Source organism: Hemitrygon akajei, chromosome 18 (assembly GCF_048418815.1).
Source record: "Hemitrygon akajei chromosome 18, sHemAka1.3, whole genome shotgun sequence".
In the NCBI taxonomy this organism is placed as follows: domain Eukaryota; kingdom Metazoa; phylum Chordata; class Chondrichthyes; order Myliobatiformes; family Dasyatidae; genus Hemitrygon; species Hemitrygon akajei.
This window is the reverse complement of record NC_133141.1, coordinates 41,373,286-41,394,914: the sequence shown is the minus strand read 5'-3', so window position 1 is coordinate 41,394,914 and position 21,629 is coordinate 41,373,286. Positions and strand designations below refer to the sequence as shown.

The 21,629-nt window shown below is 40.8% G+C and overlaps 1 protein-coding gene and 1 long non-coding RNA gene across 5 annotated transcripts in view; one reads left to right on the top strand and one right to left on the bottom strand.

Moving 5' to 3' along the window:
• Positions 1-12: 12 nt before the first annotated feature.
• LOC140741352 (uncharacterized) lies at positions 13-7,914 on the bottom strand. The gene is made up of 3 exons (XR_012102053.1): positions 7,555-7,914; positions 4,650-4,672; positions 13-2,351 (listed from the first exon to the last, which is right to left on the bottom strand). It is a non-coding gene; the product is annotated as an uncharacterized lncRNA (long non-coding RNA).
• A 67-nt stretch (positions 7,915-7,981) lies between these two features.
• Positions 7,982-21,629, top strand: part of kat2a (K(lysine) acetyltransferase 2A) — a 57,806-nt gene continuing 44,158 nt past the window's right edge. Inside the window, exons 1-4 of one of the 4 annotated variants that reach the window (XM_073071482.1) lie at positions 8,130-8,248; positions 13,689-13,877; positions 14,765-14,888; positions 19,906-20,051. In XM_073071482.1, coding sequence (XP_072927583.1) covers positions 14,825-14,888; positions 19,906-20,051 — 210 coding nt within the window. In that variant the 5' untranslated portion in view covers positions 8,130-8,248; positions 13,689-13,877; positions 14,765-14,824. Of the gene's footprint in view, positions 8,249-13,668; positions 13,878-14,764; positions 14,889-19,905; positions 20,052-21,629 lie in introns of all 4 variants that reach the window. The other 3 variants (XM_073071481.1, XM_073071479.1, XM_073071480.1) reach the window with 3 other exon arrangements.

Below are 21,629 nucleotides of genomic sequence, written 5' to 3'. Positions count from 1 at the left end.
TCAAGCAACATAGACAAGATAGATAGATACTTTATTCATCCCCATGGGGAAATTCAACATTTTTTCCAATGTCCCATACACTTGTAGCAAAACTAATTACATACAATACTTAACTCAGTAAAAATATGATATGCCTCTAAATCACTCTCTCAAAAAGCATTAATAATAGCTTTTAAAAAGTTCTTAAGTAGTTTACTTAAATACATTAAATACAATCAACCCCGGCACTTTAACATATCTTACTCCTGGCGGTTGAATTGTACTGGAGTAACTCCACAGGCCAGGCAGTATCTATGGAAAAGAGTAAACAGTGGATGTTTTGGGCCTAGAACCTTCATCAGGACTGGCCTTCATCACAACAATGGCTGCTCTCCTTGTGCCTTCTTTATTTTTATCCGCCCTTTCTAATGAATCCTGCTCAGTGATTGATTGTAATCAAACTCCAAAAAACTGCTGCAAAGTTCTGCCTTTTGAATTGATTGCGAGCTTACATGAAAAGGTAGCTCCCTGCTCATGCTCCCGCTCAAGAGATTGGTCGCAGTCTAGAGGACCAATTTTACCTCTTGCAAAGCTTTTGCTCTTAATATATCTGTAGAATCCTTTACAAGTCTCCTTCACCTTGTCCGATAAGGTAGCCTCATGCCTTCTTTAGCCCTCCTCAAAGGTTAAAAGGTACAATTTAATGTCAGAGAAATGTATACGATATACATCCTGAAATGCTTTTTCTTCGTAAAACATCCACAAAAACAGAGAAGTAAATTTTAAAAAACGCAAGCAAATTGGGCAACTCTTTCAAATAGATAGATAGATAGATAGATACTTTATTCATCCCCATGGGGAAATTCAACATTTTTTCCAATGTCCCATACACTTGTTGTAGCAAAAACTCATTACATACAATACTTAACTCAGTAATAATATGATATGCATCTAAATCACTAACTCAAAAAGCATTAATAATAGCTTTAAAAAAAAAAGTTCTTAAGTCCTGGCAGTTGAATTGTAAAGCCTAATGGCATTGGGGAGTATTGACCTCTTCATCCTGTCTGAGGAGCATTGCATCGACAGTAACCTGTCGCTGAAACTGCTTCTCTGTCTCTGGATGGTGCTATGTAGAGGATGTTCAGGGTTTTCCATAATTGACCGTAGCCTACTCAGCGCCCTTCGCTCAGCTACCGATGTTAAACTCTCCAGTACTTTGCCCACGACAGAGCCCGCCTTCCTTATCAGCTTATTAAGACGTGAGGCGTCCTTCTTCTTAATGCTTCCTCCCCAACACGCCACCACAAAGAAGAGGGCACTCTCAACAACTGACCTATAAAACATCTTCAGCATCTCACTGCAGACATTGAATGACGCCAACCTTCTAAGGAAGTACAGTCGACTCTGTGCCTTCCTGCACAAGGCATCTGTGTTGGCAGTCCAGTCTAGCTTCTCGTCCAACTGTACTCCCAGATACTTGTAGGTCTTAACCTGCTCCACACATTCTCCATTAATGATCACTGGCTCCATATGAGGCCTAGATCTCCTAAAGTCCACCACCATCTCCTTGGTCTTGGTGACATTGAGACGCAGGTAGTTTGAGTTGCACCATATCACAAAGTCCTGTATCAGTTTCCTATACTCCTCCTCCTCCTGTCCATAGGAAGCACTAAAGTCCATTCCATATAACTTTTAGTTTCACCTTTTAGATTATAGCTGAGATACACAAATTGTAAATATTTAAGCGTTATGAATTTTAGACTTGGCTTACTCTCCATTTGATTATGATCAATCTTGTACCTAAAGTACACTTCATCCAGCAAGCACTATCTTAATTTATATTAAATTCTCTAATTTATTGAGTAAGGGCTCTGCATCTATTCAAATAACTGAGCATCCACAGCCCACTGGCATGGAAAAAATATAAGGGCTCAATCCTTAGTACTTCTTAAGGAGAAAATGATTGATACCAGACAAGACATTGGAATTTGTAAACCGTGCAATACGGCAATAGTTTATATCAAAGTATAAAAATGCAGTAAAACAGATGAAATTTCATTTGCCAGGTTAAAATAGCAAAATTAGCTAGCTTTGGCATCACTAGATATGAGAAAATATAAACAAAAACCAATGCAGCCATTTCTTACACAGCACATTAGATTGCCTAAACTTTAATTTGTTAAACAAAAACAATTCATAAAAGTCAAGTAATCAATATAAAAAGTTTCTGAAGAACACAAGTTTGAAAATCTGTCATTAACCATTGATGAAGTGGAACTTTAAATCAGCTGCCAATCAGTGCAGTCTTGCAGCAATTAATGACATTTCACTTTGACCTGGCCCTCATCTTCCTTCGCTTGCGCTTTAGCCTATTCAGGAACAGAAGATTTAGAGTAAATTACGACTTACCAAGTACAATTCCCCAAGATGAATACAAACAGTAACAAAGTTTACAATTCTCTGGGTGAAGTATAATGTCTATATGCTGTAAAATTGAGACCATTCCCCTTCTTCCTTTCAATCTTATGCATTGAAGCAGTAAGACAGGCAGAACCCCTACTGCAGGTTGAGGACTTCCATCAGAAATGGATAGTTATGAGATGCAACAAGAACTAATAAAAAGCAAACAAAATAAACTGACTTGATGAAAAACAATAAAGTGTCTTGAGGTGGTACAAGAAAATGATACAAAAGCAACAAAATTTACTCATATACTGTTTTGTTTCACATTCTTTCTACCCCAATCACTACCCCAAAGCAAAAGATGAAATTTCATAGCTCCAGTATGTTTTCATTAGTCAAGTGCTGAGGTAGTGTGACTTTCCAAGGATATCCATTGGAGTAGATAACAAGTGAAAATGCATCATGGAAATTTCTCTACTCCTAAAATTATTAGTGACAGACAGACCTCAAAACATGTCCTTTTGCTTCAAACATATTTTTCTATTTAAATATAGTTTTTACCTTGCTGTACACCTGAAGAGTGAGGATATTAAAACATACAAAGTGGATAAATGTATTGGTTACAACATACTTCTATACAACTGAAAACTCATCTTAATCGTTTATTATCACTAAACGATTAGGTCTTAAAAGTGTACTGAGAGGCTATTACACCACAGGTGTGAGGGATGCAAAGGCATACTTTAACCTTAAACTAGTGGAAACTGGCATAAAACACATTATAGAACAGCTACAAACACATTCTAACTATTTCCTATATACAAAATACAAATCCTTCTCTTAAGGCTAAATGGAGCAGGCAAGCTACACTGAAAAGTCTATCAGGCAGGTAATTGTTTAAATCAAAATAAAATTACCAAACTTATGCTTAAGCATATTCATGAAGGTTTTAAATGAAACTTGAAGATTTGTTTGGTGCTGCTTGTGTGATTTACTCCAAAATGTTAAGGTGGATGCAGCCCAGTTCATCACAGGCAAAGCCCTCCCCACCTTTGGGCACATTAATACGGAGCAGTGCCAGAAAAGAAAACACCCACCATCCAGTCTGTTGGGGCATATTCTGGAGTTATGAAATATAGCAAATATTAATTTCAACAGCAACCAGTCTTCAGATCTGAGTGTCGATTATAGATCAAACTTAAGATGCAGCACAGAACAATGGTCATCCTGGGCTAAGTTGTTTACATAGGCTAAATTGTTTCACCTGCGTGTATTCAGACAGTGGTGATTAACATTCATTTTGGGTGTCTCGAGTGTTGGCCCAAAGATCTAGGTGTTTGAAAATTATATGCAACTCAAAGGAAGCATTATAAATAGGTGATTTAATGTTACATCAGGAAGCCCCTCTCCAGAGTGATGCCAAATACTTGTGTGTGCCAAAAAGACTTTTTGCACTAGCTTTTGTTGACAGTCACAACACAGTCCATGCCCTCGTCTTGGTACTACCATCACATAGAAGGCATGGAAGCCTTGGGTCTCACACCACCAGGCTCCTGAACCAGTGATAACTTAATTCACCTCTTCTCTGAACTGATTCTATGACTTCTAGACTCACTTTCAAGAATGCTTCAACTCATGTTCCCAGTATTATTTTTATTTGCAGTTTCCTTTTTTGCACAGTGGATTTGTCCATCTTTATCTGTTTATGTAGGTTTTCTGTAAAGTTCTATTATATTTCTTTTCCCTGTAAACACTTGCAAGAAAATGAATCTCAATGTAGTATATAACATATGCAAGTTGATATTAAATTTACTTTGAACATGTAGAATACAGTTCAATTTCATTATATATAAACTTCAATTGCATCACTTTCAAATTTGACAACTTTCCCTTATTAATAAATTGCCTTGGTAAAGTTGAAAATTAGACTAAGTTATGACAATTTCTGCTGTTTTTGCTTTAACCTTCCTGAGATTCATTAATTTACAGAACTCTATTTTCACCATGTTTGCTGTAAGAAGTTTCCCAATCTGTCAAGCGAAGTGAAGCTATGTCAACTGCCACAATTAACTCAGACTGGTAACTGTGTTCTGGGACTTTAGAAGATCAAATTATCCAGAAATAAAGGATAAAACAAACAAAATACTCACCATTATTATAAAACTATCAGGTTAATTTAAAAATTAAGGTAACACTCCCCTAAGCATCACCTACGAGTAAAATAAATTTAATCTGATCTAGGAAAAAATTAGATTTATACAGACCTCCGCATTCTTTTCTTTCTCCACTGCAGAAGAAAAAAAATCAGTTAGTTTCCAGAAAAATTCACTTTCTACAATGTTGGTAGATTAACACTTTTTAAAATGTCAGAATTAAAATTCAGTTTTCCACAACTTCCGATAAACAGCAGTTGCATAGAAACTTGTTCAGTAAAACAGAAGCAGTTGCAGATGGGAGTGCATTTTACTTGGAGGTCAGACACCAGAGGTCTTCCGTTCTGGGAACCCTGCTCTTTGTGAATATAACCATAACAGCACGGAAACAAGCCATCTTGGCCCTTCTAGTCCGTGCCGAATGCTTACTCTTACCTAGTCCCACCGACCTGCACTCAGCCCATAACCTTCCATTCCTTTCCTGTCTATATACCTATCCAATTTTACTTTAAATGGCAATATCGAACCTGCCTCTACCACTTCTACTGGAAGCTCGTTCCACACAGCTACCACTCTCTGAGTAAAGAAGTTCCCCCTCGTGTTACCCCTAAACTTTTATACTACAAATAACTTGGATGAGGAAGTGGAAAGGTGGATAAATAAGTTTGCAGATGACACAGAGGTAGGTGGAGTTGTGGATAGTGTAGAAGGCTGTATGTAGGCTACAATGGGACATTGATAAGCTGGGCTGAGAAGTGACAGATGGTAGACAACCCAGAAAAGTGTGAAGTGATTCACTTTTGAAGGTCAAATTAGAAGGGAGAATAAAAACACAAAATGCTGGCAGAACTCAGCAGGCCAGACAGCATCTTTGGGAGGAGGTAGTGACGACGTTTCGGGCCGAAACCCTTCATCAGGAGTGAAGTAACATGGGATGGTCGAGGAGGGATAAGAAGTGGGGGGAGGGATAAAGTAGAGAGCAGGGAAGTGATAGGCTGGAGGGAAATGGGCTAGGGGGAAGGTGGAGAATTATGGGAAATAAAAGAGAAAGAAAAGTAGGGCTGGGGGGAGATTATAGTGAGGGGGGGGGAAGAGAGAGAAAGAGAACCAGACTAAAATAATAGATAGGGATTGGGGGTAAGGGGGGGGGGCAGGGGTATCAACGGAGGTCTGTGAGTTGGATGTTCGTGCCGGCAGGTAGGAGGCTACCTAGGCGGGAGATAAGGTATTGCTCCATCAACCTGCATGTGGCCTCATCTTGACGGTAGAGGAGGCCATGGACAGACATGTCGGAGTGGGAGTGGTCTGTGGAATTGAAGTGTGTGGCCACAGGGAGATTCTGCCACTGCTGGAGGACTGAGCGCCGGTGTTCGGCGAAACGGTCTCCCAGTCTGCTTTCCGCAGGGATCACTCCCTACGCGACTCCCTTGTCCATTCATCCCCCCCATCCCTCCCCACCAACCTCCCTCCGGGCACTCATCCCTGCAAACGGAAGAAGTGCTACACCTGCCCCCACATTTCTTCCCTCACCACCATCCCAGGCCCCAGACAGTCCTTTCAGGTGAGGCACCACTTCACCTGTGAGTCAACTGGGGTGATATACTGTATCCGGTGCTCCCGATGTGGCCATTTATACATTGGGGAATCTCCTTGTGGCCACACACTTCAATTCCACAGACCACTCCCACTCCAACATGTCTGTCCATGGCCTCCTCTACCGTCAAGATGAGGCCACACGCAGGTCGATGGAGCAATACCTTATCTCCCGCCTAGGTAGCCTCCTACCTGCCAGCATGAACATCCAACTCACAGACCTCCGTTGATACCCCTGCCCCCCCCTTACCCCCAATCCCCATCTATTATTTTAGTCTGGTTCTCTTTCTCTCTCTTTTCCCCTCCCTCACTATAATCTCCCCCCAGCCCTACCTTTCTTTCTCTTTTATTTCCCATAATTCTCCACTTTCCCCCTAGCCCATTTCCATCCAGCCTATCACTTCCCAGCTCTCTACTTTATCCCTCCCCCACTTCTTATCCCCCCTCGACCATCCCATGTTACTTCACTCCTGATGAAGGGTTTCGGCCCGAAACGTCGTCACTACCTCCTCCCATAGATGCTGCCTGGCCTGCTGAGTTCTGCCAGCATTTTGTGTTTTTATTTATTTCCAGCATCTGCAGATTCACTCGTGTTGCCTTAGAAGGGAGAATACTGGGTTAATGGCAGGAATCAGAGCATAGATTAAGTGGATAGTCAGATTCATTTTACCAGGGTGGAAATGGCTAATATAAGGGCATAATTTTAAAGTGATTGCTCATAAAGTATGGGGGAGGGGTGTAGGAATGTCGGAGGTAGATTTTTCTTAGAGTGGTGGATGCGTGGAACACCCTGTCAGGGATAGTGGTAGTGGCAGATACATTAAGGACATCTTAAGATGACCACATGGATGATGGAAAAAAAATGGAAGGCTATGCCGGTGGGAAGGGTTGGATTGATCTTACTAATTACTGTACTCTGTGAAAACCCATGCTTTTTTTTAAATTAAAGGGTGCAAACATATAATCAGAACTAGAAACGTACCTCCCATTCTCCAACATAATTACTCTACTTAAAAGTATGTTTTTTCTTCCTGCCTGGATGCAACATCAACAGCTTTCCTCCAGCAACAGTCAGTTTTTGGGAGTTAAGCAGCGACGACCGGAGACCGACAAATTCGCGGAAGGGCGGGCTAGAGGTTGACCGCGTGCTGCAGAGGGCCTGATTTGAGATTTGTTTAAAATTAAATTTGGATTAGTTAATCTGCTAGACGCGTGTGTGTGTGGTTCAGAGATTTCCCTTTTCCAAATGTTGAGTGATTCACGGGTCAGTAAGACGACAAGAGACACAAACCCACTATGTGCCACGGCCCCAAAATAGACATGACAGCCAAGACCACTTCTTTCCCCAGTACTCCACACTCTCAAAACCTATATTATTTTAATCACTATGCTTTCATTTATCGCTTGGTGATGAATTACTCACCTTCGCCCTCATGGTTTTTCAGGAGCAATACCTGATGCACGTCCCAATCTTCGCGCCCAACAGGTGAATATACGCATGCGCCGAAGTGGCTACGGTTAAAAACGATCACACCCGTGATACATTGCAAATTAAGAACCGCTGAAGACCGGATATTTCTTGCTTCAAGCAAAATATTTAGACATACTTAAAAGTTTCATCATAATTTAACATTTAATTGAGTATTAGTCTGCTCTTATGAAATTAAAGATTTATAAAACTACGTCCCAAATTGCCATATGTAGGATACCAGCGCGGTACCGCCCTGACTCATGTGGGGTATACACGAGTAAGGGGTATCATTTCCTAAAATGATTCTCGCATTGCGCCGGGTCAGTAATGCTTCCAATGGATTGAGAACAGCAAACTACATTTCCCAGATAGTGACGCGCCCCGCGCATGTGCAATGGCATCCTTGGCGGTTTCCATGGCAGAGGGGGGCACGGTGATGGCGGAGGCAGCGCAACCCTCACAAGGCCGGGCTCAAGTGCCTTTTCAGTCGCAAGCGGCGGCCTCTCCTGCCGCCCCGAGCCCGGCTGATCCTGCCCGGCCCGGTGCTAGTAGTAGCCAGCAGCGTACGGTTCAGCGCAAGGCCCAGGTTCGCGCTTTCCCGCGGGCCAAGAAATTGGAGAAACTCGGGTTTTTCTCAGCGTGCAAGGTAAGGAAGAGTGGTGGCGGCGGTATGACTCCCCGGCCCAAGATTCGTGCTGCCTCTGTAGTCTCGGGTTCCGTCGCCTTTTTAACGTATCTCCATTAACAAAAAACACACAGATCGTTTAAGAAGTGAACATTCCATGTAGTGCATTAAAAAAAAGCATCCTTTTATTATACAGTCACTGCCACTCCCACAATAACCCTGGGATTACACATGACCACCTGGGCGAGGCTGCATTCAGCACAGGGCACCAACGAAAACATTGTATTGTGTTTAAGAAACTCTCGGATACATTGTTCCAAGACAAAGCATTCAGCAAGCAATGTGTTGACTTGATAAGAAAAAAATAGTTGCAATTTAAAATATTCCGAGAGATGAAAGGTGACTGATTGGGAATTACCGAAACATTAGTGGGTGATAGATTCTGAAGTAAGTATGTTTCAGGTATTGGGCTACATGAAGAGGATATTTAAGGGTATTCGAGCACGCAAGCAGTTCTATGCACTAAGGTCAGAAGCGTTCATGCCTCACTTGCCCCAGGCCTAATCTCTTTCGTGGTAGTCCCCCAGAGCCCTCAATTGCTGGATATTTAAAAAAATGTACTTTAAATACCCCTAATGCTTTAAACTCCGCAATCCTCTGGGGTCCAGAATTTCAGAGATTCACCTCTCATTGTGAGAAGTTGTTCCTACACATCTCAATTACAAGTTTAGGGAGCAGTCACTTAAAGCTATGCCCATTTGTGGAAACATCTCAACATAGAATAGTACAGCACTGTACAGGCCCTTCGGCCCACAATGTTGTGCCGACCCTTAAACCCTGCCTCTCATATATCCCCCCACCTTAAATTCCTCCATATACCTGTCTAGTAGAACTTAAATTTCACTAGTGTATCTACCTCCACCACAGACTCAGGCAGTGCATTCCACACACCAACCACTCTGAGTAAAAAACCTTCCTCTAATATCCCCCTTGAACTTCCCACCCCTTACCTTAAAGCCATGTCCTCTTGTATTGAGCAGTGGTGCCCTGGGGAAGAGGTGCTGGCTGTCCACTCTATCTATTAATATCTTGTATACCTCTATCATTTCTCCTCTCATCCTTCTCTCCAAAGAGTAAAGCCCTAGCTCCCTTAATCTCTGATCATGCATACTCTCTAAACCAGGCAGCATCCTGGAAAATCTCCTCTGTACCCTTTCCAATGCTTCCACATCCTTCCTATAATGAGGCGACCAGAACTGGACACAGTACTCCAAGTGTGGCTTAACCAGAGTTTTATAGAGCTGCACCATTACCTCGTGACTCTTAAACTCTATCCCTCAACTTATAAAAGCTAACACCCCATAAGCTTTCTTAACTACCCTATCTACCTGTGAGGCAACTTTCAGGGATCTGTGGACATGTACCCCCAGATCCCTCTGCTCCTCAACACTACCAAGTATCCTGTCAATTACTTCATACTCTACCTTGGAGTTTGACCTTCCAAAGTGCACCACCTCACACTTCTCTGGGTTGAACTCCATCTGCCACTTCTCAGCCCAGTCCTGCATCCTATCAATGTCTCTCTGCAATCTTTGACAATCCTCTACACTATCCATAACACCACCAATCTTTGTGTCGTCTGCAAACTTGCCAACCTTCCCTTCTACCCCCCACATCCAGGTTGTGAATAAAAATCACGAAAAGTAGGGGTCCCAGAACCAATCCTTGTTGGACACGACTAGTCACAACCCTCCAATCCGAACATCTACTCTTTCATGTCCCTTCTGGATCTTATATGCTTCAATAAAAGCACTTCTCATTCTTTAAAACTTCAGGGAATATAGATCTAGTTTCATTAATTGTTCATGATAGGACACCTCTCTCATTGGAGGAAGTAGCTGAATGAATCTCTTCTGGATTGCCTTCAGTACAATCTTTAACTAATCTATCCTTTCTTACAGTATCCTAGGTGTGTTCTGATCACATCAGTACACCTATATAATTGTAACACTACTTTCCAATTTCTAAGTTCTAACGTTCTTGCAGTAATGACCAACATGCCATTTGCCTTCTTAAATTGCTGCACTTGCCTGCTTATGATTTGTGCACATGAACATTTAGATCCCTCTGTAGTTTGCTCATCTGCATTTGGATATTCTGCATTTCTGCAAATCATTAAAGTGCATGACCTCACATTTTCCCACCAACTTAATTTGCCAAGTTCTCATCCATTCTTTCAGTGCATCTGTATTGTGTTGGAGAGTCCAAATATCCTCATTACAGTGTGACCTCCCTCTTATTTTTGTACCATGAACAAAATTGGATACCTTATACACTTCCCCTTCTGAAGTCATTAATATAGACTATTGAGGTCATTCCATTAATTGTATCCTTCTAGCCTGAAAAAGACCTGCTTATTTCCTCTCTTTTGTTTATGTGATAACCAATCTTCAATCTGGCACCCTGAAGCACACTGGAAAGAAATACCACTTCTGAGAGAAAACAGAATTACAACTATATTAAATGAATTTTTCTAGTAAACTAGCTTACTGCATATTTCACCTGCTGGCATTTTTGGCAGCTATGAAGGTCCTCCATCTCCTTGGTGGTATTCAGGGCTTTCTTCATCATGCCAGTAGCTTCCTCGCGGTTTTCATTACTGTCAGTTGTGCAGTTGGAGACTTAGGAAAACCATTGCACACAGATGTAGAAGGATTTTTCATTGTTGTTTCTGTAACAGGTTTGTTTGAACCGTCAAGGTGGTTAACCCTGAGCGTGGAGGATGGGTGGACTGCTCTTAGTCTGGTCTCTCTACCTTTTGACCTGTTTGATCTAAAAAGAGCCGAAGCATAAGGCCAGCTTAGCTCTCTAGGTCTTTGAGGTATACAAGCCTCCTAACCATGACAAGGTTACGGTACTCTTGAAGGTTTTCCAGTAAAGGCTGGAATATCTCTATTAATTTTCTTTTTACTAAATTGCATTTTACTATGCATTTAATGTAAAGCCATTGGCAGAAAAAAACTGTTTTCAGTTTAAATTATTTGGTATTGGGAGATTTAACTAACACCAGAACATGTAAATGAGAAGATTTACTTTTCTACCATATTTTGGCATATCCTTGTATATTTCTTAATAGGGTTCTTTTTAAGTGTTGTCCCCTTTGTAATTCATGGAAATGTGGTGTCCAGTTTGTACACAGCAAAATCCTACAAACAGTAATTAGTTCAAGGAAGTGATCATCTATTGTACTTTTGGTTGAAATGTGTTGGGAGTCAGAGCACTACAACACAGAAACACGCCCTTTGGCCCATCTAGTCCATACTGAACTATTATTCTGCAGAGTCATGTCAACCAACACTTGGATCATAGCTGTCCATACCCCTGTCATCCATGTACCTATCCAAACTTCTTTTAAATGTTACCATCAAACCCACATCCACCACTTTAGCTGGTAGCTCGTTCCACACTCTCTTTACCTTATGAGTGAAGAGGTTCCCCTGAAATACTTCATCTTTCACTCTTAACTTATTGCTTGTGGTTCTAGTCTCACTCTCTGAGTGAAGAAGTTCAAATCAAGTTGAGTTTATTGTCATTTAATTCTATAAATGTATATCACCATATAATGCATATAGAAATGAGACAATGTTTTTTCGAACCAGGGTATAAAGCGCTGTAGTACACATAACATATATGAAGGTAAGGATAAAATCTACAGATGAATCTCACGAGCTAAACTAAACAAACTAAAGTGCATGAATATTAAATATTGCAAGGCACGGAACAGATTAACCAGTGACATTTCAAATATGATGCAGCCAGAGTTCAGAAGCCTAATGAGAAGAAACTGTTTCTCAAACTGACTGTTCTTTTAATGCTTTGGAGTCTGCTGCCTGATGGCAGAAAGTCAAAGAGGATGCTGGATTGATAGGTGGGATTCTTAATCACACCAAGGGCCCTGCGTATGCAGTGCTCCTGATGAATGTTCCCAATGGATGGTAGGGACACCCCCATGATCCTCTCAACTGTTCTTCCAGTCCTTTGTAGGTACTTCTGGTCTGATGCTCAGCTGCTCCCATACCAGATGGAGATGCAACTTCACAGGACGCTCTCAATATGCTCCTGTAAAATGCAGTTAAGATGCGGGTGGGTGGGGGGGGGGGGGGGGGGTGAGCCTTACTTGCCTCAATCTTCTTAGGAAGTGGAGATGCTGCTGTGCCTTCTTGTTCAGGGAGGTGATATTAAGGGACCAGGTGAGGTCATCTATGATGTGAACTCCCACGAACTTGGTGCACTTAACTCTCTCTCTAAGGAGCAATGTATTCGCAGAGGGGGATGGTTCGTCTGCACCTTCCTGAAGTCCACAGTGATTTCCTTTGTCTTCTCCACGTTCAGACTTGGGTGGTGGTTCTCACACCAATCCACCAGTCCCTCCACTTCCTTGCTATACTCCATCTCGTCATCGTTCTTGATGAGGCCAACCACTGTTGTGCCATCCGCAAACTTGATGACACGGTTTGAGCTGGATCCTGCAACGCAGTCATGTATCAGCAGTGCGAACTGCAGCGAGCTGAGCACACAGCCTTAGGGAGCACCAGTGCTCAGCGTAACGGGACGGGAGATGTTGCTTCCCACACGGACTGACTATGGCCTTACTGTTATGAAGTCCAGTATTCGATTGCAGGGAGAGGTGTTCAGACCCAGCGAGAACAGTTTCCCCACCAATTTCTGCGGTTTCCCCTTTAGGTTCCCCTTAAGTATTTCATCTTTCACCCTTGACCTATGATCTTTAGTTCTAGTCTCACCGAACCTTAGTGGAAAAAGCCAGCTTACATTTACATTATCTATACTTCTCACTTTATTTACCTATATCAGCTATTCCCTGATTCTCCTGGGAATAAAGTCCTAACCTATTCAACCTTTCCCTACAACTCAGGTCCTCAAGTCTTTAAGAACTAGAGGACATTCCAGTAAATATTCTGTACTCTTTCAATCTTACTGATATTTTGGCTGTTGGTAGGCGACTGGAACAGCGCATAATACTCCAAATTAGGCCTCACCAATGTCTTATACAATTTCAATATAATATCCCATCTCCTGTACTCAGTACTCTGATTTATGAAAGGCAATGTGCCGAAAGTTCTCTTTATGAACTTATCTACCTACACCACCAGTTTCAAGGAATTATGCACCTGTATACCAGATTCCTTTGTGGGAGAAATTGTTCTGTGATATTTTATGTCTGCATAAATTATCACAGATTTTTGACATGGTATAGGGAGTGGAGGAATATGGATCATGTACTGACATAAGAGATTTAGTTTAATTTGTGTTTACCATAGAGACAGATAAGGTGGGGGAGTAGTATCATCTTAGAAATTTGATCATATCTTATAAGTTTTAAAAGCATCTAACTAGGGAATTCAAATGAATTTTCTCAATAGGTTTAGTTTCACTTGTTTAGTAGGAACATTTCAAGAAGCAAGGTTGTATGTTTGAAAGGAAGGCAGTGTGATTGCCCCAGAGAAATAGCATCGTGATCAAAGAGATTACATGAAGAAAGGAAGATAAAGTCCCCATTACACCACTGAATCAAGGAGAATACTCAGCAAAATTCCTTGGAGCAACCACAGAGAGTTAAGTGGAATGGAATGTGAGTAACTATCTTTACAATGGGAAAAGAATAAAACCTAAAGGCCATTGAAGTTCCTCAGAATTGAATTGGAGCAGTGGAGGAGAGCCTAAGGGATAGAAGTGAAACATAGCAGGTTGACAAAAAATATTCCCTGAAACGAAAGTGAATTATTAGAAACCAGCAGGAGTTAATGAGTGGAACGTGTATGGGGGGGGGGGGGGGGACTGAAAACTCATTTTGGAAAATCTTACAATCTTTGGGGTTTATTACAGTAGGGCAAGAAAGAATGAGAGTGAAAATGACCTATGAAAATAGGGCATGTATTAAATTCAAATAGTTTAGATTTATTGGCATTCTGCCAAAAGAAACATGCAGAATTAATGCAGATCAATAAATTGCCAGAATAGTTACTGACTTTACAAATTTCTGTTGTGGAATTAACCATACTTTTGCTACATTGTCCTTACTTAAGCCCATCAACCCTGCTGGGGCATAGGCTGCTGACAGCAGCTGCCAGAATCTTGTGTCTTGGGCCAGCTTTTCAAGTTCTCCCCAGGTGTATCCCATCTTTTTGGTGTATCCTTCCTCTCCCAGGGATGAGGTCTTTGAAGCTTCTATTTGCATTTCTGTTGCTCTGGGATTTTACTGGATGGGGTTGCTAGTCCCATGCCCAACCCTCCTCACAGCTGGGCTTAGGACCTTCCATGGTGGAGTTTTTGATACAATGGAGTTATGATATTTTACATATTTGTAACAGTTCCTTTTCTGGAGGTGAAAAACAGAGTATATTCCATCTTACAACTTTCTAAAGAAAACTATATTATATTTGGAATATACAGTAAATTGGTGAGTTCTATGTATGATAAAACATTTTTAAAATAGAATTTTATGTAAATTCTCTCTAGGTTAATGATACCTGTAAGTGTAATGGCTGGAAAAATCCCAGACATCCTACAGCCCCAAGAATGGAAATTCAACAGCCAGCTGTCAGCCTGAGTGAGCCCTGTCGCAGTTGTGGACACACATTAGGTAACTATCATTGTCGATGGCAATTTTACCTTCATGCTTTAAGCTATTGTGGGAATTGGATAATTTTATCAGTTTGGCAGGTGCTTAGTTAATTCTGGGGTTAGAGTTTAACTTGATGCCTGTGCAATGAAGAAACACTCAAGTACGCAGCTCCAGAATTTAATCCTTAAGTCCCTCAATATGGAATGTCATCTGAAGGTGTTGAGGCTTTATATCAAAATTTGATGAGCTTTGTAACATATCAATCGTCTTTGCCGCATCAAAGATATTATATACATTTATTTTTAAAGTCATTTAATTTTTTGGTTTTGGGCAACACTGCAAGGCCAGTACTTTATAGCCACTCATAACTCCCTGAAGTGACCAAATCAAACCAAACCCAAGATAATTGTTGCTGCTTGTGACCTTACAGATTAGTTATACTTGCATGATGTGCCCTCACTCCAGTAATGTGGCTACAAAGGTTGAGGATGTGTATTCAATTCTTTATTAGCAATTAGTAAACATACAATCTTGAAGTGATGAAACAAGTGTACGCTAAGTGTAATTGAGCATTATTGAGCAGTCAGCAAAGGATACAACATCTGCTGCTCCCCAGTTACTACAAAGTGTGACAAATAAAGTACAAACACGTGACTTATTCCCTTCGCTTTTACCATGACCCCACTCATGACCAGTTACCATAATAAACGTGCAACACAGAATGCAATGCAGATAGAGAACAGATGCATGGCTCCTACAGTCATTTTGATGGTGTGGGTTTTTATGTAGGAGCCCTCTATCTGAATTGTATTCTGTGTTCTGCATTTGGTTTGGTTTAGCCAAACAAAACTAAAACAATTGTCGCTGCCTGTTAGCCTATGGATTTGTTATACCTGCATGCCGAGCCCTTACTCCAGTAATGTGGCTCCAAAAGTCGAGGATATGTATTCAATCATTATAGCAATTAGCAAACGTACAATTTTGAAGTGATGAAACTTAAGCATATCCAAGTGTAAGCTAAGCATAATTGAGCATTATTGAGCGGGCTGCAAAAGATATGACCTCTGCTGGTCCCAGCTACTACAAACTGTGATGAACAAAGCACAGATACGTGACTTATTCCCTTCGCTTTTACCATTCATGTGACTAGTTACCATAATAAACGCGCAACAGAATACAATGCAGATTTAGAACAGATGCATGGCTGTTACATTCCAACTCCCTAATTATTATACTAGAATAATTACATGAAATCTCGACATTTACACATATGTCCTCTTTTGGTAAGCAGTCTATACTGGATTGTGATCTTCTCCTGACAAAGCAGGTTGTTCCTCTTGACTGCAATCAGGAAAATCTGTCTGGAATCGCTGCTGCCTAAGTTCATCCAAGCGCAAAACTGAAATCCTGTTAACTGTCAGCTCTGTCTGAGTGCAGGCTCTTCCCCCACCATGGTCTCTTTTCAATGGTCCATTCACATTCTAACCTAGCATTGTTTTGATTGCATAGGGTCCATCATTAACATGCGAATCACTTGCAACGGTTCCAATGTCTTAGGCACGTTCACCCCCATAAGCAGCTCAATTTCTGACTCAATGTCCAGGAAACAAATGTGCTTCAGGTGAGACCATTCCTGACAAGGTATAGGTGTTAGGCAGTTCACAAAAGTTTTCACGATCTAAGCCAGCCACTTCCAATCTTGAAACAATGTAACTACTCACAACCTTCTCTTGACCTATTGTGCTTTAGAGAACACGTGTTCCTTTTCCTGTCAGGTTGAGATTGTTCATGAGGCTCACTGTGTAGAGCACTGCTGTACTTCCTTGATCTATGAAAGCATAAGTAACCACTGTCTTGTTACTGTTCTTAGACTTCATGTGAAATGGAATTATAAGTTTACAGTCATGATCATCAGCCTTCGTAAGGCCGTTAGATACCAAAGTGGTACTTGTTGCAGTGTTTGCTTCCTGCATGGCTAGTTTTGAATCGGAACCCTTTTCATCAGTTCCGGGCTCAGATGTGGCTTCAGTTTCCAGAGTAGCTACAGTAATGGCAAAGCTGCTTCCTTTAGCTTGAGAATAAATTTATGATCCAGTTTTGTTCACACCTTTACTTACTGCTGGCAATGTAGCATTGTATTATTTTTCCCCAAACACTGGGTGTGTAGCAATCTTTACTTTTAATAAAATCAACAGTATCTGTGAAAGTAACCTTACGGTTGTGCCTTTCTTACAGTTTATAGACAGTCGATCTCCATTTTTCCCAAAGTTTATGAGGCAATTTATTCCCAACAATCCTCATTAGCAGATACGTCCAACTCACGTATGTCCTGCACGTCTTCCATGGCATTGCAACAGCCTCTTAGAAAAAGACTATAATCTTGGAAGAGCTTTCATGTCTTCTGATTTGATACATAGCTACGAAAGAGCCTTTTCCATGTAGGCTGCAGCAATTTTGTGCTCATCCCAGAAGTGTCTTTGTAGTAAAGCTTGAGCCTTTAGATATCCTTGCTCTGGGCCAGCTGGGTGGCAACTTTTGACAAGCTCTCTAGGGTAACTTCCAGTGAACTGTTCAAGAAAATAGAGACGGTTACCATAATTATCCATCTTGCCTTCAATGCTAATCTTGAAAACGCTCATGAATGAATAATATTGCAATGGATCGCCATTGAAGATTTGAATCTCTCTTTTAGGCAGAGATGTTGTTGCATCACAATGCTTGTTATTTCCTTTTGTGTCTTTATGGTGTTCAGTGTGGCATTTAGACCATTATCATCTATAAGACAAGTGTCATCATACTGTAAATCAGTGTCCTCAGAAGCATCTTGTGCAATTGGATATGGCATAGCTTCAGAGTGCCTCATTGGTACAGGCTGAAAGTGAGCACCCTGAACTGCCCCTTGGGGTTCAAACTCATGACTCATAGACATTTATTCCTTAAATGTATCCACATTGACACTGAGTATGCTGGATTTTCTCTCTTCCATGTCAACATAGGAACTCTCACCATAGAACTGTCCTGCTGGAGCATATTTAGCACACACAGCACTTGAAGCCCTTAGCACTTTTAACTGTTCTTTGTCTCTCCAAAGCGGTTCCCTTTTTTCTTCCAATGTGTGCTTGTCCCTCAATATTATCTTGTGTATAACTCAGCTAAATCAGCCTCCATTGTAATGCGTGCTGATGAGGTATCAGATGCGTAGGAAGCTCTGCTAGCAATAGAACGTGCTACGTGCACATTAGATGTGCTGCCTTCAGCTTCATACATAGTCACAGCTTGTTCTGTGGCTTTATAAATATTTTCATTTCCTCCAGCAATCTGACCTTCAGTATCATATGTTTCTTTACTTTCTATCTTTGTCTTGACTTCAAAGTCACAGCTTCCAGCTTGACTCGTGTTGTTTTACAAGTGCACGACCCAGACAAAACAGCAGCAATTCAATTCAGCTTTCGATAGTGGAAGTAATTCAAGTCAGCATTTCAACAGAACCAAGGGTTGAACTGGTCAGGCAAACACCACTTTCAGTTTTCGGTCCCCAATTGGACAGGTAGCACTGACCATTCAAAACTGTGTTTCAAACCCAAACACACAGCATGAGCCAACAAAAGGTCTTTACTTGCCACAAGCTGCTCCAGGCTTCTAATTTCACAGACACGTCCAAATGCTGATGTTCATTTGGTATAACTGTTGAAAACTTCCTGACAGAATGTAGCGACCAAACCAAAACCAAAACAATTGCCGCTGCAGGTGACCTTACGGATTTGTCTCCAAAAGTCGAGGATATGTTTTCAATCCTTTATTAGCAATTAGCAAACATACAATCTTGAAGTGATGAAACGTGAGTGTACCCACGTGTAAGCTAAGTGTAATAGAGCGTTATTGAGCGGTCAGCAAAAGATGCAAACCCTGCTGGTTCCTAGAGACTACAAACTGTGACAAAGAAAGCACAGATATGTGACTTATTCCCTTCATTTTTACCATGACCCCACTCGTGACTAGTTGCCATAAGAAGCGCGCAACATAGAATACAATGCAGATAGAGAACAGGTGCATGGCTTCTACACTCCCCTTGAGAGAATGGTGAATTACAGTGTCTTCCTGGTGAAGGTACCCTGGCAGTGCTGTTGTGGGGTGAGTTCTAGGAATTAGACATTGTGGAATTGAAGGAATGGTGATATGCTTCCTATATGAGTGGTGTGTGACACAAGGTAGAAGAACTTGTAGACATTTGTGTTTCCATGCCCTTATCCTTCTCAGTGGTAGGATTTGGGAGGTGCAAGATGAGTAAGTAGTGCATTCTGTAGAAGTTACTCGGAACATCAATAGTACACCAAAGGTGGAAGAAATGTTGATGGTGGTAAATGAGGTTCAATCAAGTGTGCTGTTTTGTCGTGGGTGGAATTGGACTCTTGAATGTTGTTGGAGCTATTTTCATCCAAGTAAGTGGAGAGCATTGCGTCACAATCTCAATTTCAGCCCTTTAGATGGTGGAAAGATTTTCGGGTGCAAAGTTATTCACTTTGACAGGATACACAACCTTTGATCTGTTTTTGTAGCTACAGTATTTATGTAGCTAGGCCACTTGAGATTCTGGTCATTGGTGATCCTCAGAATATTTATGATAGTGGACTCGGTAATGGTGAATCCATTGAATGTCAGGGCGAGGTGCTTATTCTTTAGTTGGAGATGACCATAGTCATCAGTGTTGTATCTGCAAATGTCTGAATGTTGTCTAAATCATAAGGGGTACAGATAATCATTTTCTGAGGGGGTGCAAATGGAAAAGAACATTGTGCAATCATCGAGTATCCCCATATCCTGATCGTTTGATGGAAGGGAATTTAGTGATGAAGTACTTGAAGCTGGCTGGTGTATTGCTGGGATGATTGAATTCTAACAGTTGCAACACAACAATTAAATGGAAGTTGTTTTTTGAAATACGATCTAGTTTTACAATAGTAGAGATCTAAACAAACTTTTTTTTTTAGCTTTAATGTTTGGATTTGTGATATTTTGTAATTTATTTGACCATTAGCAGACCATGTTTCTCACCTGGACAATGTTTCTGAAGATGAGATTAACAGACTACTTGGAATGGTGGTGGATGTGGAGAATCTGTTCATGTCCGTTCACCAAGAGGAGGACACTGATACCAAACAAGTGTATTTTTATCTTTTCAAAGTAAGTCTAATTTAAGTAAAACAATGCTTTGGCTGATATTATTTGTATGGTCTGAAAAAATAGAACAATAGAAGTGTTCGTACTCAGCTTCCTTTGCAAAATCTTCAGGGTATGCCACGATGCCATCAGTGCATTGCGGGAATTGATTTGTGTATGTGTGAAAAAGAATTAGCAATTAATAAACTGAGGTTCTAAAATAAATCCATAATTATCCATTGATTTTTTGAAATATTGAATGTTTTTGAATGAGTATGCATGTACATAACATTGTTCTTAGTTTCTATATAAGGAGTGGGGGGAAGGACCCAGTATTGTTTTAAGTCTGAGGAAGTACTTAGAAGTTCCTTTTTGATGTGCAGTGGCTGATACAAAGGTGTTGTGCTCATGTGGCAATGTCTCACAAACGGCAATAATAAATGACAAAATATGTGCTCTTCTTTCAGTGATAAATGTTGTCCTTTGCTGATATGAACTGTAGTGTTTAGGTATTGCAGCATGTTTTTAACATAGATGTGAGGGCTTGTTCAAGACTTAGTTGTCTTGCACACCCCATTAGTATTTTGAAGTTTCAGCCTAGAAGATCTTTTTGTATTTTTGATAACTGAATTTATAACTTCTTAACTGATTAGAGAGCTATTGCTGAGCCACGGCAAGAAGCAAATGCACTGAAATTAAATGAAGTCAGACAGAATTCAAAGAGCTGTTTGAGGTAACAGATTTGGAAATTCTGATGTGTGGAAAAGAAAGGAATTAATGTTAAGTTTAAATCTGATCTTGTTTAGTTTTTGTCCCTACTTTAAGGTAGGATTATTAGTGGGAAAGGAAAAGAATTTTAGTAGTCTAGATGCATGAAGTAGATGCTTTGGTCTAGGGAGAAAAGGGTGAAAAAAGGCTTGAATGAGATTTAAACACTCATGACAAAAGTTGATTTGAATGTAGGATTTGAGAGCTGTTGATGTTATTCTGTAACCTGTAATTTAAATCAAAAAATTTTCATGTCAGAAAGCTCAAATTTGTGCAGTGAATTATTAACGAGGGCAATGAAATAAAACAAAATTTGGCTAAGTATTTAAAAAATTCTGGAAAATTCCCGTTTGTAGGATATGTGACTTTGTAATCCCGAACACAAATTATTTTGGGCAAATATATTAATGTTCTAATCCAGTGGTTTCCAAACTCTTTTGTGTTACAGTCCCCTTTTGAGAATTTGTTTAGACATACAGTGCGGAATAGTCCCTTCAAGCCACACCACCTAGCAACCTCTGGACAACCCCCCCCCCCCCCCAAGATTTAACCCTAACCTAATAACAGGACAAATTGCAATGACTAATGAACAATTAACCTCCTAACCAGTAGATCTTTCGACTGTGGAAGAATCTACAGACTCCTTACAGATGACATCAGAATTGAACGCTGAACTCCGCCCCTAGCATTAATAGTGTCGTGGTAACTGCTATGCTACCATTGCGCCTATGGGAATTGATTTTATTTACCGCTGTGATAACCGTATTTAATGATTTGTGCAACCGATCACTTTTTTGCGACAAGGTGTTATCTATGAATTACACAGGGAATGCT